Raw genomic sequence first — 17,823 nt, 5'->3', positions numbered from 1 at the left:
AATCAATGTTAACCACCCACAACCCCTTGGAAAATGTATCCTATTTGAAAAACGTATGTGAAAATCTGTTAATGTTTGACTCAAAAAGACATAGGACGGGTGAACATGACTATATGTTATACACGTGCAAAGTATCTCTGAAAGAATATGTATAAAAATTGGTATTTCTCACTGTCCTTGAGGATGAGATTGGGTGGCTATGATCAAAGTCAGAAGAGAGGATTTTTATTACCAATGTCTTTTATCCCATATATGTCTTTAAGTACTCAAAAGTACAACCAACTTGATTTTTATTTTTTTAAAAAAGTTTGGCTATTATCATTTAGTATAAAAATGGAAACTTTCAGGCACCAGGCACACAGACAGATCAATAAAGCATCATTATGCATGGGGTCTTACTCTGTGATTTCCTAATCCACTAAAGCTCTAAGATAAGTGGCTCTCTGTGATGAGAATGGACTAAAGACAGTTTTAGAATTTCCTTCTAGAAAGACCGAAGGGTGAAGAATCAGCCTTCAGAAGAGTATGTGACAAGCATGAGTTAAACAAATGAGTGAAATAAAATAGTTCTGTGAGTCTCGTGTAGATCTGGCCAGAGGATAAAAATCACAGATTCGGATACAATCCTATGGAGAGGAGAGAAGTAAAGAGACGGATAGAAAGCAAGGAGAAAGGAGGTAAAGAGGAAACAACAGAAGGAGGGAAAAGACAGAAATCTAATATAACAAAATGAACCCTGCCAAGCTATGCTTAAATTAAACAAGAACTACTCATACACTGTTGACTTTGCCAAAACTATATATGGAGTAGGCATAGAAAATGAAGACAGGAAGCTAAGGCAAAAGACCAGGCACATAATAAAGAAGCTGATATAAGAATGGAAGAAACTCTGCAGTAAACTTAAGTAGTTTTTAGAGCCAGGATGTAAAAAAATGAATTTTTATGCCAAGGCCCACTAATCTCGGACAGTGCATGCCTCCTGCTGATGTCACGTACCTGGAAAGCAAACAAGCTCAGAAAAGTTCTGCTGTGGCACCTGAGTGTTTTAACATCCATATTTTTTTATGGCCCACCAGGTATGGCTAAGAAAACATGAGCCTATTATATAAAAATTAGTAAGACTTCAAAGTCAAAGTAATAAGAAAGAGGTTGGGATTTCTACATCTACCTAAGTAGTGAAGCACAAGTTCAAAGTTCCTATAGGCCACATCACAGAACTACCAACCTGTGAGAAGAGTTCATGTTGAGAAAACAAAAGGCAAATTGATATCTGTCAATATGTATTCACCACATTGATTTACCAGTGGCCATAGTTAGTGAGCACAAGGGTCTAGCATTCATTTATATGACACATGGCTTGATATCTGCAGAATAATATCACAGCTATAATCACTTAAAGGTCAGCAAATCATGATTATGTCGCATACTCTCATCACAGCAAACATTCCAATCAATGACAGCATCTTACCTGTATTCAGAATGGGGTGCCTCAGGGTTTGTGGACCACCTCAAGCAACCAGAACCACAGCCATAGGCAATTTCCTCCAGAATTCTCCAGAGAGCAGCTCTCATTTGTTAACAGACTTCCAGGTCAACCTGGAGTTCAGTCCCCCACAATGACTACTGACTCCATTATTATTTCACATTTTTAAAAAATTAGATTCTAAATTGTAATCTTCTTTCTCAAATTTCTTTAAACATACTCTTGCCAGATGAATAAAATACAGAGATGAGCTCAATTTAACCAAAGATCTTGTTGTGTGCACTCTGATATGTTGGGTGAGAGTAATAATGATGGAATTTATGATGTGCTTCCTTAGAAGGATTTGGAAGAGGCAGTAAGAGTTAGAATAAGTGATGATAAAAAATATCAGAGATACCAAGAGAGACAGTGTGAAAACTGAGTTTGAAGAGAAACTCTCAATGCGGAGAAGGGTGTGGTTACCGAGAGGACGTCCGAAGGAAGCTGACCAGATGAAACTTTCATGTCTGCCTCAAGACTTCCTTCATCTTTCTCTGTTTTCATGTTTTCTCTCCTTTAAAAATGTCACAGAATCCCTAAGAAATAACCATTTCCCAGAATCTCTTGCAGCAGATAAGTAGGAAATGCATAGCATCCATTATTTTCCCTAAACAGCTTTTCAGAGAACCAACATTCTATAAAAGAGATACTAGAAATGATTCTGAATGTGTATTTAGACTTAACTCATTCGATTCAGTATGTCTCCTGTAGGAGAATAATCACCCAAGATTGGCTCAAAATTTGCCTTCCACCGAGATGGCAGTAGGAGACAAAGCTAAGGCTTAGTCAGAAATTTTCCCCCCTCCCAACCCCAGGCTACAAGGTGATGTTATTTTCTATACAGTGGAACTCTAGTTGACAGCTCGGTAAGAAGCAGCAAGAACCTACACTCCTATTAAAGAAAAACTTTCATATGTCAAATGAGACTAAGGTGTGAATCCAGATGTAAAATTAACAAGAAGATACTCCAATCACTGGTACATGTTTACATGTTTTCTCACCAAATTTAGTTGCATACTGTTCTCAACTTCTTTCATCCATGTGCCAGTAATATGAAAGATGAATTAGAGAAGATAAGCCACACAAAGAAAATGCCTTTGAGGTTTTTGTTTTGTTTTGTTCTTTTGGTTTTCCCTTAAACATCCGTACTTATTACAGGCTTCTGCATAATGCATCATTTTGGGCCCAATTTCAGCCATAACAATACTTCAGTCCTAAAATCTACCTCAGGAAAATGCATCACATTTAGTTTGTGATTCCATATTACTCTGTGTATATGTCTGCATACTTCTGTACTAATGATCCTAGATTTGCTTAAAGAAACTCTTTTCTCTTTGAGACAATTATGGTTCAGCCACCGAACAGTATGCTACTATCCTAAGGGGTCCTTTAGGGTTAACAGTCAGCATTTTAAATGATTGTCATGAGAACTGAAAAGTAAGACTTCAAGTCAAATCCACCCAGTCCTGAAATGAGGACCAGTTCTATCCTCTGGATGCTGTGATCAAGTGGGTGGAGAACATACCCCTGCTGCAATGTTTTCCTGCTCATGGTTCTGAATAGAAAAAAAAATGTCTACCAGGTTTTTTCAGCCATGACAATCCTGGTACTTTGTCTCTGGTACCATCCAAGATTGGTCGTATGGGATATATGAAATTGGCTCCATGAACAAGTAGGACTGGAACAGGAAAACACCTGTTGATATCTTAATCAAATAACCTTCACTTCTCCTCTCCAAGTAAAGTCTCAGAAGTCAATGTACTCTGGAAATGAGACTTTCCATCTCAAACCTACTTCTACCCCAACCCTTTCAGAAGTCAGTGTAAAAGGAAAGGAAATATCTTCTCACAGGAATGCTATAATTTCTAAAAAATATTCAGACTCAAGTCTGACATATAAGATTCCATGTATGAAATGTCCAGAAAGAGCAAATGTGCAGAAAAACATGTACATCAGTAGTTGCCTAAGGCTAAGGGTAGAAGCAGGGTTTAAAGGCAGATAGACAAGTGGGGACTCTGGTGGGTGATGGCAATGACCTTAATGTGATAGAGGTGATGCCTTCACAATTTTATAGACTTACTTATTTGATTGAGTTGTAGGCTTTGATTAGTAATTCAAGGGATGAAAATTATATTCTTAAATGGTATTTAAATCAACAAAAATTTCCAAAACTCCAGGCTTTGGAAAGAATGAATGTTTTAATTAGGCCTTTAGCCACCTAAATAACACAAGAAATTTCTGCCTAATTAGAAATATGTTAGCACAGCAAAATAGGACATTGCTTAAAATAACTGTAAGTAATGCCAACATATGTGTAAAACTTTCTATGGAGTGTTTATATATGTATTTTTTTCATATATTTCCTTAAGTTATATTTTCCTAAAATGCGAAGAACTATGCTTTATTAATTTGTCATACTAATACTACATCTAAGAAAGAGGCGGATCCAGCAACTATATAATTCTTTTAAGATGAAATTATCAAGTTAATGAAAGATATTAGTTAGATAGTCTGTTAACCTTTCTCTGCATTCATTACTCCAGGAAGATTCTAGTAAAGGAAAAGTCAGAGCCCAGATATCACCATGCCTTCTTGATAGGATGCTTAAATGATTGCATTGCTCTTCCAAAATGCTCCAAAGACTGCATTTCCTACATATAGAATGGAGTCGAATCTGGTAGAGACATATACAGAAGTGATGAAGGCTACCTGCAGACAAGTCAGTGAAGCATATGGCTTAACTAACCGAGATCTCTCCTCACTGTGAATACAAAATTGATATTTCCCAAAGGGGCTGGCCCAACTCAAGGAAGAATCCTACAATCTTGAATTAGATCTTTGAAAAGAGTCATCTAGGAGAGCCAATCAACTAGCATTAGACTTCATCCGAATTAGAAAGAAATCTTCCCTTTTTTTGTGTGTCATTGAAATTTTAGGATGCTTTGTTATATAAGGGAGTATTAAGTAGCACAGCTAGTATAAGACACAAGAGCACTCAGGGAATATTTTCCTTTGAATCGGTATGGCCTGTTCTTTCCAGTTCCATCTTTTCTTTCTCTTCCTCTTTCTCTTCCTCCTTACCTATAGTTAATGTTCACTATTAAGACAGAGAAAGAAAGATAATGAGATGTTTTCAGCAGGTACATTCTTAGGATCTTTCTTCAAGAGCTGGGACATTTGAGTAAACAGTGGAAAAAAGGATGGATGGTAATCCTCCTTTAGAGGAACCACAGTGAGTCTGTTTGGTTAAAATACGGCATCATCTCCAAGAACAGGCTTTTGCTTGCCCGTCTCAAATCCCCTACAGCGAAAAATGCCAGAGAAGAAAGGTCAGAGTCAGCAGTCACCTCTGGGTTATGAACTTTGCATTTGTTGGCTACAGTTTTGGGTAGTGGAGAAGTGCATGCTGGCTGCTCTCAACTAAAAGGTTTTGTTCACCCCAAGCATAAGACAACACATTACCATTGCAATTCATTTTTAGGTGACCTCAGGATCCACAGTCCTTTCCTCCTTTTCTGCACATAGCACAAATGCAAGAAAAGGGGAGAAGGGAGGACCCACCCCCAATCCAAGACACCATTACAAACTTGTAAGCACTACCGCCCCAATCCTCCAAATTGTTACCCCTGACTCGTCTCTAAACTTGTAAAAAAATAAAACGATACAAATAAAAAACAGTGCTCATAAAACAGTAAACAAAATAAAGTCAATTTTTCTTTTCTTTTTAAAGAACAAAATGAAACTTGAGGAAAAACTTACTGGAGTTACAGTTTATCCTGATACAGTCTAGATGGGGAAAAATAAATGAAAGATGAAATTGCATCCTTCAAGGTAACAGCTGCAGACATCCAAAAACAATCAGTCCACCCTTCCGGGGACAGACACACGCAAGAAATGTGGCCATTTTATATTTATATATATACATATACAATATGTACAAGATTAAGGGTGGGTGTATATGTACAGTATATTAATTAGTAAAGTTGGATACATATATATATACACACACACACATATATACACATATGTATAGAGATATATACTGGTATACATATATATCCACAATAGACAAACTCTCTCTTTTATTTATTTATTTATTTTTTTGGTTTTCAAAAATTCCCTATTCATTTGTATAAATATTACACAGTTGGGTTTAGATATGTTAATTTTGTTATATTTTGGAAATTAGAAAAATTCTTCCACCAAATATATTATAACCTACAATTTATGTCTTTAAACTAATCTTTGAAAACATTAAAAAGAATTTTGAATTAGTGTTCCAAATATAATCACCAGCCTGACACATTGTATTTTTTTTTAAAAAAAATATATACCCTTGAAGTTTCACAGGGTAGTATTTAACCCTTTCTCTTTTTCTAAAATCCAGCTCCCTCCACCCTCACTTTAGGTTGGGCCCCAAACACTATATAAATTTGTATAGGCACACTTGCCATCACCCTTAGACATGAGGAAAGGGTTAACACCACCTGGTCATTTTCTTTCATAAAATGGCCACTTGCAAACAGCTAACCGCACAAACACCCATCACAGATTTTAGAGAGGTGGGGTCAATCAGGTATAGGGTATGAAAAACCCTAATAAGCTATTACAATTGATTGGATTTCCTGATTGTCATTGGTTCAAAGGCTCCCGGACCAACCCACTCACGAAGCCTATCTCTGTCTTCCTGCCCAAATGCCCAGACGAAATGAGATGTCTAGAGCATTCAGGGAGAAGGCAGGGCAGGTGCGTGTAGAGGAGGTCATGGGTCCCTTTGACATACTGCCTAGTTTACTCTGCAAGTTTATATCACAACAAGAGGAAAATTCTTTGATTTGGGTCTTATCTCTTAAATGGGTAACTTGGGAAAGAATTGTCTAATTGCCTGCTGACAACCACACTAGGTATTCTGTGCCAGAGCTCAGAGTAGCTAATGCTTTATTAATAATCACTGACTGACAGTCATAGGCACACACGATGGAGAATTACTGAAAGGAGTCCATAGGAGGTCAGTGGGGAACTGGGCAGCAATGGATAGAGAAATGTCTTGGCAACTGTTACTAAACTGCCCAGATGGACCTCAGGTCGGTTCATGTTTGTGGAAACTCCATTCAGGATTTATATCAACTGAGATGTTGAAAAGTCAAAGTCAATGATGAAAAAAAAAAAAAAAGAAAGAAGGCTATAAGGAAAGCATAGCAGCAAATAAACTATGCCTTTTTACTGCTTAAGGTTAACCTAATAATTTTCAGAGGATAAGTGTGACATAATGCCACCATTTGAATTTCCCTAAAGTGAGCTATTTTAAGTGAAGATGTGAGATAGGAATTAGTGGCAACCAGGCCAACAGAATAGAATTATACTCAATAGGAGAAATTTATAATATTTACCCATCCTGAAGATGGAGGAGGCAGGCAGCTTGCTTTATTATTTTTATTTTTATTTATTTGTTTTGCTCCCCAGAAGAACATCTCTTGAGAAAAATCTGGGTTTGGTTTCGTGCGGTTAGGTTTGTCATGTGTCGTCAACCGCAACAGAAAAGTGGGAGCAAACAGCCCTGGAGCAATTGGTACGATCACCAGACAGAGGAGGCCATGCCCCTAGTGGGACTGGGGAGGTGGGCAGGCAGGGAGGAGGGGTGAGAGTTGTGCTATTGGCTGAACCTAACCTCACCCAAAGCTGGAGAAGCACCTCTTCCTGACTTATTTGGAGGAGAGGAAACAGGGGGTATGGGTAGACATGCTTAGGAAAAAGGGAAAGAGAGGGTGGACCTAAAGCCACCAACCCAAAGACGGCAATCAAGAAAGAGCTTTCCTCTTTGGTTGTGTGAAGTTGAGGTTTCATCTTTAGATGGGAGTCTGGAATAAGGAGAGGTATTTCAGTTGGGTTCATCTTCTTGGGCAGGCACACAGATCCATGAGGTTTACATTGTACACTTAAATCAACATGAGAACTTTGGGACTTTCAAGAAAGGCAGACGATATGTTTACGTAAGAGTACATTGAATTATTTTATTATTTTACCTAAAGAATAAGTGTTTTATGAGAAAAAATTTCCCCAGTGTCTTCTTTAGAAGCTCTGAGGTTACAGTCTTGTTCGAGAGGGCATGTATTTTTTTTTTTTTTAAATGAAAAATGAGACAGGAGAATTGATTTGGGGAAGGTCATCTCCCTTATGTCTATCTTCTGTAGCATCCAGGGGGCTCTCTCTAACTGAAAAAAGTTGGCCCAAGTGCATTTGGGTATGTGTGCTAATGTGTGCTATTTGGTTTGTTTAGCTTCTCTGGTTTATTTCAGGGAAGTGGGACAAATGATGGTTTTCCATACTGAGGAGCTTTGTACTGGGTCTGGAAGCCATGAGTGCTTCTGAAGGTTGTGTGATTTTCAGTTATGCCAAAGCAGTATTCAGGATGCCTAGAGAAAGAATATCTGGAGGAATCAATTGTGATTGGCTGAATGCCTGACACTATCCTTAGAGTCTCCAGTGGTTCCCTGCACTATGATGAGGATGCCAAAGGCCTCACCCCCATCAGTGGCTTTTCTGTAATGTGGCTCAATTAAAACTGAGCACTAACACAAAGAGGGATCCCCTGTGTGAATGCTTCAAGGATGACTGTCCAAAATGTTACCATTCCGACATTCCCATCACTGGCCTGTAATATAGATATATAGAGCAAAAAGTCAACATAGAAGGATCTAGCAGTTTAGAGACAGGGGTTCTAATCTCAGCTCTGCTACTAACTTCCTACAGAAGCTTCACATCTATAAAAGCAAAAATTAAAAAAATATATACTTTGCTGATTTATCTCTTAAAAGTGTTGCTGGATTAAAATAAAGCACAATATTTGTGATCCTTAAATGTACTTTGATGTCAAAATACGGTTACTTCCTCTTTTAATACACAAGGAACACATACTGGTTGATCAACAGTCAGCTTTATAACTTTTAAAATCATGATGCCTGGTGTGTGACACCTTGTAGGCCTGCTAAGGGTACATATACCTGTCTTTAGAAAAGAAAACTTTACAAAAATTCCAGCCTCATTGGCATGTAGAAATTATGTTATATCAGAGAAATATATACTATGTTTTTCTCACAGGAGTTCACAGAGGATAGCAATTTGAATGAATTTGGAATATGCTTCATGTGTGCTGTAAGAGGGGAACAACTTAAAATACAAGCACCCAAGAGGCTAGCCTGAGCTACTCCAGGTTAGAGAACTTCAAAAAAAAAAAAATCTTTGGCCACAGAATGAGACCTTGCCTGAGGAAAAAAATATAGTAAGAGAACAAAGTTCATCTGGGAGAGGCTATGTGTGCATGCAAACTGCTTGGAGATAAGTTTCTTCTATAGTTAATAGATGAAATAAATGAGTGTAATAAGGAAGGAGAAGATCCTTGGGAGAGGGAGTGCCAAAAGCTTTAGACAAATCCTGAATAGGAAGACTGTATACAACCCAAGGACTAATGTTTATTTTCCTGTCAGGCATGAAAGAAAAGTTAGATAATCCAAAGTCATAGTTGTGATGTGCCATAGTCCTGGGGCAGAAGCAAAAAACTATCCCTTTTAAGAAGAGAGCAGTGCTTTAAAGATGTTGAGACTTTTTCAGCCAGTTTGTCTCAGCATAGTGGGAGCTAGATGGAGGCTGGGCTGACAAATGTCAAAAGGCAAAAGCTGTTCTTTTAGAAGGCTGGAGTCCCAGGTTTGGCCACAGTTTAAAATAGAAAAAGTGTGAATGGTGTGCTTCTAGGAATACATTTAGCATCTATGAATATCTCAGTGTGTGAATGTGTGCATATGTGTGTGTGTGCGTTGTCTGAGAGAGAGAGAGAGAGAGAGAGAGAGAGAGAGAGAGAGAGAGAGAGAGAGAGAATCTTTCATTTCTTTTCCTCATTGCTCATCTTTCATCCCTTTCTCTGGCTTCAGTTTTCCTTGGAAGGTGGTACCTGTCACTGTTGCCTTCATAGCCTTCACACAACAGCATTTATTAAGAAAAACAAATCGTCTTTTCTGGGGTTGAACTACGCAGGGTCTCGTATTGGGTTTTATCCTTTACATCATGTTTTTGGGTGGGCCATTGCTCTTGCTGCTGTTTTCTCAGAGAAGTAAATTAGGATATCTGGTTGTTGGTTTTAGGTAATGTAACATGCGAGGTTTGGTCCAGTTGAGGGAAGGGGGAGGGTTCTGTGGGAGGGCAGGCGGGAAGGGCAGAGGGATGCCAGTCCCTGTAGGCTTCTCAGTACACTGTGTTCTCAAGGCTGTTTGCTATGCGGGCCGCAGGCTTTGGGCCTTTGAAGGGTTGAATACCATCTTTTGATTTACCATGGTGGATGGTAGGGAGGATTGAAAACTCAAGAATACAGATACACACACTGTAAAAGTTCCAGCAACAGAATAGTAGTTTGAAAAATAAACCTAAAATAATCAAATACATACACATACACAGACAAGAAAAAACCAAGAGACATATCAAAAACAAAAGGCAGATGAGATTAGACAGGAAAAAGTACACTGTGTCATAAATGCTAAAAACCGGAAGTAAAATAAAAACATAGAACTAAATGAGCCACTACTCAAAACAGTCCCATGTCGTCAAGATTTTCATAGTTTGGAATCGGTACCAGTTGATCTGACAGCAGACGAGAGTTGTGTCTATTCAGAAACCCCTTTCAGTCAGCATAGGTAGTTTTCGATGCTACTCAATCAGGTACATTTTTCTGTGGCTCTACCAAATCTTTCTTTAAAAGCTCTACATCCACACACGGTTTAGAAACCCACAGGGATCCACCAGCTTAGAAGTGTGAACTTAGCTAAATCATTCATTCTGACATCTCTGAGCATTTGGCTTTCTGCTGAGTGAAAAGACCAGAGACACGAATATTTGTTTTCTTTCAAAGCCAAGAGGTTCCCATTCTCCACAGAAAATAATTAGATCCAGTAAAGAGAATTGACAGCAGGAAAGAATACGAGGCTGCAAGGTTCTAATGGATATCCATTAGAGGTAACTGCAGAGGAAGAACACATCTTGTCCCAATAAAGCTGCAAATTTGAAGTCAACATCAGTGTGGGATGGAGCAAGTGGGGCAACTGGTAGACATTATGAACCAGCAGTCTTTATACCAAAGAAGCTGCTGGTAAGCAATTAAGAATACCAGCAAGAAAGACAGGTGTAAGTACCAGGAGGCACACCTTCCATAGTCAGATGCTCTGAACTGTTTCCAATGGGATAAAAGGGACATTGTAACTTGCTATCTGTTCTGCTAGAAATAAACTTAAGATCTCAGTGACATGGGGGCCACTAGAATAATCCATAGGAATATGGATTACTATGGAAGTAGAAACAAATCACAGTATAGCTCTCTCCTACCCACTGTCTCATCTTGGTTCCTCCCTTCTGTCTTTGACTGTTTTGAGTGGTGACCAAGGATGTGAAATTAATGGGAATATGATTGATTGATCAAAAGATGGACCAAAGTAGCGTGTTTTACACAAAGCTAAACAATTCCAAAAAATCAAGAAAGGAAACTTAGAAAACAAATAGTCTAGTAAGGAAGTCACCACCGTCAGAGACCAAAAATTGACATCAAACCTTCATGCAGAAACAGGGAGAAGGTATTTGTTGCTGTTGTTTTTTAATCCATGGTCTATTAAACAAGAGGTGAGTGGCTAACTTTCAAGAAAAAAAAGAATTCAATGAAAATAATGGAAATCAGAAAAGAAGGGAAGACAAGCCCAAACAGTATGACAGAGGGTCCTTCATACGATACCTAAGTTAACCATGAGCTTGACACGCCCACCATCCAACTCTAGACGCAGTGTATCTGCAGAGTCCCTGGAGGTAGTGGCTACCAGTAGCCCATAGGCTCGCTGTGACATGAAGCGGAAGGAAACATCCTCTGCCTCCGTGTGCATGACCATGGGCATGATGACCTTCATATACATGCTGCCGTCATAGCTCAAGATGGATGCCTCTGCCAAAAAGAGAATGGAGATCATTAGCACAAGGAACATTAGAGTCTGAAAGGCCTTTTTTTTCCTTATAGGCTGAATAGAGCTAGTACCAAGTTGGTAATGAAGTAACCTATGCTTAATACAACTCTACTGTTATTACCTTTTGACTATATAACCTGGAGCAGATCACTTAAATGCTAGGTCAATAGTTCTCAACCTGTGCGTCATGACCTTTGGGTAGGATCACATATCTGATACTCTGATACCAGATGTTTATATTATAAGTCATAAGAGTAGCAAAAATTATAGTTATGAAGTAGTGATAAAATAATTTTAAGGCTGCGGTCACCACAACCTGAAGAAATGTATTATAGTTACAGCATTATGAAGGTTGAGAACCACTTCTCTAGCTCTTTATTCTTTCTTATTCTTTATTTTTTTATCAATTGTTTTTCATACAGTAGTAGTTGGCCAACACAAAACAGACTTCATGGTTTCTCGTACACCTTTTGTTTTGTTTTGGCACTTTTTTAGGTCTTATCCTATGATGTGTCTGGTACTTGCCCTAGTATACTCATAGATCTGAGTCAGGTACAGTATTGAATACTAGCTATGAAAGTGAATATGCCCTACAAAAACTAGTAATTTGCACTGCAGATAAACCAAAGTCACAAAATAAACAACTTGAAGTCTGTGCAAGTGTTTTCATGGTAAATAGGGGAGGAAAGGTTTATAGTTATCACATCAAATAAACATAAGTGGCAGAAAACTTTTTGATGTAGGACTACAGAGTGGACAAAGCTCATACTGACTACATACCATGGTAAGAGGTGCTACAACCATGCAATGAGTCGAGAGAGATAGAAATAGAACAACAAAGTACTGGTAGTGTTTCACCAATTTTATTTTATTTGTGTTCAAACAGAGCTTGTGTAAGGAATGGAAGAAATCCACATGGAGTTGACATATTCTTTAGCCCAGGCACTTGATTTAGGAAACTTGAACCCCATTCACCCATGTCATCAAATATAATCTTAATGTCACAATATGGTTCTCTTTTTCGTATTTTCAAATAGGAAAACCAAGGTGCTCAGAGCAAGACAATGCTATCTCAAAGTGACACAAGCTCTGCTATGCTACATTATTTTAGATGCCATGTCTAGGGACTATTTTTTTCAATACCATGAACCTCAGAATACAAGTCTGTTTAGTCATCCATTGACAAATATCTCCAGGCACATAGTAAAGAAATTCACTCTCACTCCTATGAAGCTAGCTGCTCTCTTGACTCAGCATCCTACACTGAATATGTCCTTCATTAAACATTAGTTATCAAATAGTTGCTATTTATATGGTCTGTGGTAAATATGTAGGTGAAACAGAAACACTATTCTAAAAGAAAACCCTGGGTACAAGTAACTGTTTTAAAATTCAAAATGGTTAAATTACATCTGTAGCATATAGCTGTTAATATCTGGAGGAGGAAAAGGAATGGGATACTGGTGACTAAGGCAGGCAGGGTAGTATCTGAGCAGTCTTGGTAATAAGATAGTTGTAATAAAAGAAATAACATCAGATCTTGTACAAAGAATCAATAATATCTCTATAAACACAAAGGAAAGGAAGAAAGAGATTCTAAAACAATAATGAATTATTCAAATTATAGCAGTCACCTTGCTATATCTCCAGGTTCTATATCTGTGAATTCAACCAACCATGACTAGAAAATGTTTAAGAAAGCCATCTGTGTCAAACAGATACAACTGGATAGAATTGCTTTCTTGACATATCTTCTAAACAACAAACCATAACAACTATTTACATTGTATTTACAGTGCATTAGACATTGGAAGCAATCCAGAAACTATTTAAAATATGGAGAAATATATGTGATGGCCATATTCTAATGTTCATTTCTTTTATATTGCTCGAGAAACCACAAAGTTGGTATCCTCTGAGATGTGGAACTGATGAGCCACAAATACCAAGAAAGATATTGCCTCTTTTTTACTTGTTGTTAAAGGTAGCTTGAGCCTGGAATAAAATCAGTAGCTCTTGGTAGTACTTTGCAAGTAAGTAAGCCAGCAGTTGAAAGCTTGCAATGATTTTCAGATTAATTAATTAGTGTGTTGCATACCAAAGACCTTTCTATGTGCTGAAGGCTTGAGAGCAATGGAAAAAGACAAAGACTCCATTTTTAAGTATGAAAAAAACTGGAGCAGAGAACAACAGAACATAGGCACATCACAAGGAATATTTTGAAACTGTTACAACCCTACCCCATTTACACATCAGCCTAAAAGTCTCTTGAAAGGCACGTACTCATATTTCTGAAAAACATTATCGCTCAGATAGAACCCATACCACTTAAAGCTATGTGTTATAAATTAAAAATTCTAAAGGTGTCATAAAAATGTGACAATTATAAGAATCATCATAATAAAAGGCACATGATGGTCTGTTAGACTAGATCATAATCTAAGTTAGCATATGATTCAGGCATGAAAGAAAACACTTTATCTCCAAAAAATGCTAAATCAGAAAATCAAAAATAATATCTAAAATTTAGTGAGAATTTTTTGGTGCTTTCTAGGGCTATGCATCCACTAAGAAGTCATTTAATCCTTAGGAAGACCATGAGGAAGGCATTATTATATTTTATATAAATACTGGATTGCACAGCTAGTATATAACAGAGCTGGAGACTGAATGTAGTAGCTATTATGATTCTTGAGCTTGTGTGTTTAACATCTGACAAACTGCAAAGAACCAAACCAGGCATACATCATGTGTCTAGGATTCAAAGCATAGCTATGATGCTTCATGGTAAAATGTGGTATTCAAAGTGTTTATGAGTGTAAGTGTCTGCATCTGTGTGTGTGTGTGTGTACTTCCACCATTATTTACACCCATATATTATTTACAAATGTATAATTTATATAAGCAAATACAGTATATGTATTCTAAATAATCCATTGTTAAAATAAGGATGCAGTGATCTGTGTAATTATAAACCTCATTAATCATCACCGAGCATCCTCTATACATAACCACATAAATGCAGACTTCTCTTCAAGAGATATTAGGAAGTTAAGTGAGCCATTAAATGAGTGGCTTTGATGCATTCAACTTAAATATATTCCAAAATTAATGGCTGTTCTTTTTCCTCTGAATATCTGTAGTACCAGTGTAAATGCAGGCACATACTCTGTCAATATTAATAGTATCACAGAATCATTATGAGGTAGCCTTGGAGTAAAATAGCTGCTGGTTTGAAATAAGTTGTATATCTTTGGTCGGTATCTCGTTTTGAAATGCTTTATGATCTGTTACTAATACAAGGGTTCTCAAGGGGCTGGGTGTTTGTTAAGTAGATAATTTAATTCAGAAAAACAATCAACTGAAACAAAATCTGTTCTATAGGTTCATATTAGTTTGTTTAAAATTTTTAGGTACAAAGATTGCCAAGACTAAAATCCTACTTGTGTGTGTGTGGGTGCATATATGTGTGTGTGTTAGAAAAAGTATGAATCTATAAATGAAAGTGACTCAGTCTATAAATATATCCTATAGATTATTGAAGATAGGGAAATTACACTGTGAGCTGACCTTGTCTGAGTACTTAAGTGGTCCCTGTGATGGCATTTTGATCTTCCATTTAACAGGATTTTAAATCATCCAGGAGATACAGTTTTGGATGTATCTGTGAGTATGTTTGCACATGGATTTAACTGAGTAGGAAAGACCCACCTTGACCATGTCCATCATTATTTCATGGACTAGGATTCTGGACTGAGTTAAAAGGAGAAAGCCAGCTGAGAAACAGCAATCATCTCTCTTTGCTTTCTAAAGTAGAGGCACTGCAAGCAGCCCTGTCATGCTCCTCATAGCCCACCTTTTTATCCATGTTGTACTCTACCTTGTCAAACCTTTAAATCTTACATAAATAAAGTCTAAATAAATAAAAAAATTAAATAAATCTTTCCCCTGTAAGTTGCCTTCTTGTCAGGAATTGATCACCATGATAATAAAAGCAATTAATAGCACCTGCTTCTAGTTTATTCTTTTTCATTTCTTTACTAAAATTCCATCTTCCTTGGATATATTCTAATATCTTATTTTAATTTCTGTAATGATTTTAAACCATGCTTTCTGAACTACCTTCTTAGTGATTGTTAAAGACCTTACGGTGTTCATCTTAATTTATAAGATTCTACCTAATCTCTATACTAACATAATTCCAGTAAACAACAAAAACTTGTTTTGTAGTTCTGAGGTCCAAACCCATTCTACCACTGAGCTAAATTCACAAACTATGATATGCAAACCTTACTGTTATATGACTCTCTTACCTTGTCCTGTTTTTGTGCGATGATTCATACTTCATGTGTATGTGTATGCATATGTGTGTAATACATATGAAGCATAATAATGCATTGTTATAACAATTGCATTATAAAACATATGTCATTCCAAGAAGCTAAGAGAAGAAAAGCTCAAATATGTTCATTGAGTTTTTTTAATTAAGCTTATTATTTACTGTGTCTAACTCTTCATTTCTTCATTTCTTTCTGTAGATTGAAATTACCATCTGTTGTCATTTCATTTTTTTCAAATATAGCTTCATTTACTTAGCTTTATTGTCAAATATATGGCAATTCTATATGTTATACCCACAACAATAGAATTTTAAAGATATTGCCTTATGTAGTTAACTTTGTAAATCAGTGTGAGAAAGAAAAGACATGTAATTATAGTCTTTTCTTATTAGATACATAATCACTTGGCCAGAGTTCTTTTTTCCACATGAATTTAAATTAATATATATTTTTGCTTTCAGCCTCCACAAGTTCTTACTTGTAATTGCAATGGAAATGTGCTATTGATGAATTCTATAGTTTTACTTATTGATGGGTACTTATTCCACCTTCATTTTTCCAGACAGCATCGCCATATGTAGTTGATAGTTTCTTCTCATCAGATATGTTGGATAACATCCCACTGCCTTTGATCTCCATGGTCCTTGAAGAGATGTTAGCTGCTAACCTTACTTGGATGCATGTATATATATGATGAGTTTTTTTTTTTTTGCTTCTTTTTTGCTTCTTTTGTTACTCACCCCCATTTTTGTTTTCCAGCCTTCTTATTATTTTTCTTTTAATTTTGAATGGAAGAGAAAACAAAAATTTATTTTTGCATTTATCCTACTTAGAGTTCATTGAGCTCTGTGGATATGTAGATTAGTGCATTTCATTCATTTGGGGAAGTCTATAGGCATGCTTTCAACACCATTTTGTCCCTTTATATCTCTTTGATTTAATTTTACACACACACACACATGCATATATATACATATATATATATATATATGTACATATATATATACATGCATATATAGTTAAAGGTGCCTCATATGAAGACACATTTATCTGTATTAATTTTTTTCTATTTATAAGCCTAGACTCTATTAATCTATCTTTAAATCTATTATTTTCTTAACAATTATAATTTGCTTTTGAGTCTATCTGGTAAATGTCTTATTTAGGTATTGTACCTATCAACTTGCAGATAGTTATTATGTACATTTTAATCCTTTATTCCTATGTACTATGTCAGAAGTTCTTGGCATTTCCCATTTTTGAGCCCCTTTTACCTAAGACATTTGTATTTGATTGCATGTATATTACATATATAAAACAGGTAATAATAAATATTTATTGATAATAAATCACAAAGAAATATATCTTAATATGATGGTCTTATATACATTATAATTTTGCCAATTACTAAATTCAAAGATAAATATGCATGCTAATAAATTAGTTTTGCTTTTTAATTTTTTACATAAAACTATATTATTTGGGTATCTGATATAGTAAGAGGAACAGCATCTTTAATATTTTTGAATCAACTAATATTTTTACTTCATAATTAGGAATGATGTGAAAGGTACTTGTTTGAATAAATATTACAAAATAATATGATTGTAATTCAATCAAGGCCATTTTTGTAACTGTTGTAAATTCTGATCTAATTTCAATCATTACTAGTGTAATGATTTTTTTTGTAAATCAAGTCATCAACTTAGTGATTTTTAAAATAAAATATTCTAATATAATAAAATTCAAATATAAACTAATTTGACATTAGTAAATCAAATCTTATATTAGTATATCAAGTTAGTATATATTTGGATTATATTATGTTAGAAATATGTGCTGATGAATGATATTAAGACCTATTAAAAGATTTTGTTTTCCATTATTAAATACTCAAATATTTAAGAGCAAGTGACCCATGCATGTAGTCAAAAACATTTCAGGTCATAATAAGTAATTGCTTTCTATTTGA

At 36.1% G+C, this 17,823-nt stretch overlaps 1 protein-coding gene across 23 annotated transcripts in view; it reads right to left on the bottom strand.

The window, feature by feature from the left end:
- Nucleotides 1-17,823, bottom strand: part of Nrxn3 (neurexin 3) — a 1,683,426-nt gene that overhangs the window by 956,139 nt on the left and 709,464 nt on the right. For 21 of the 23 annotated variants that reach the window (XR_004114172.1, XR_004114173.1, XM_031355959.1 and 18 more), the window contains 2 exons: nucleotides 11,289-11,492; nucleotides 5,282-5,308 (listed from right to left, as the gene is read on the bottom strand). Coding sequence is in view for 21 of the 23 variants with exons in the window: in XM_031355959.1 (XP_031211819.1) it covers nucleotides 5,282-5,308; nucleotides 11,289-11,492 (231 nt within the window). In the remaining 2 variants the exon portion in view is untranslated. The remainder of the gene's footprint in view (nucleotides 1-5,281; nucleotides 5,309-11,288; nucleotides 11,493-17,823) is intronic. The other 2 variants (XM_031355965.1, XM_031355985.1) reach the window with 1 other exon arrangement.

Source organism: Mastomys coucha, unplaced genomic scaffold, assembly GCF_008632895.1.
Source record: "Mastomys coucha isolate ucsf_1 unplaced genomic scaffold, UCSF_Mcou_1 pScaffold6, whole genome shotgun sequence".
Taxonomy (NCBI): Eukaryota; Metazoa; Chordata; class Mammalia; order Rodentia; family Muridae; genus Mastomys; species Mastomys coucha.
This window is presented reverse-complemented; position numbering and strand designations above follow the sequence as displayed.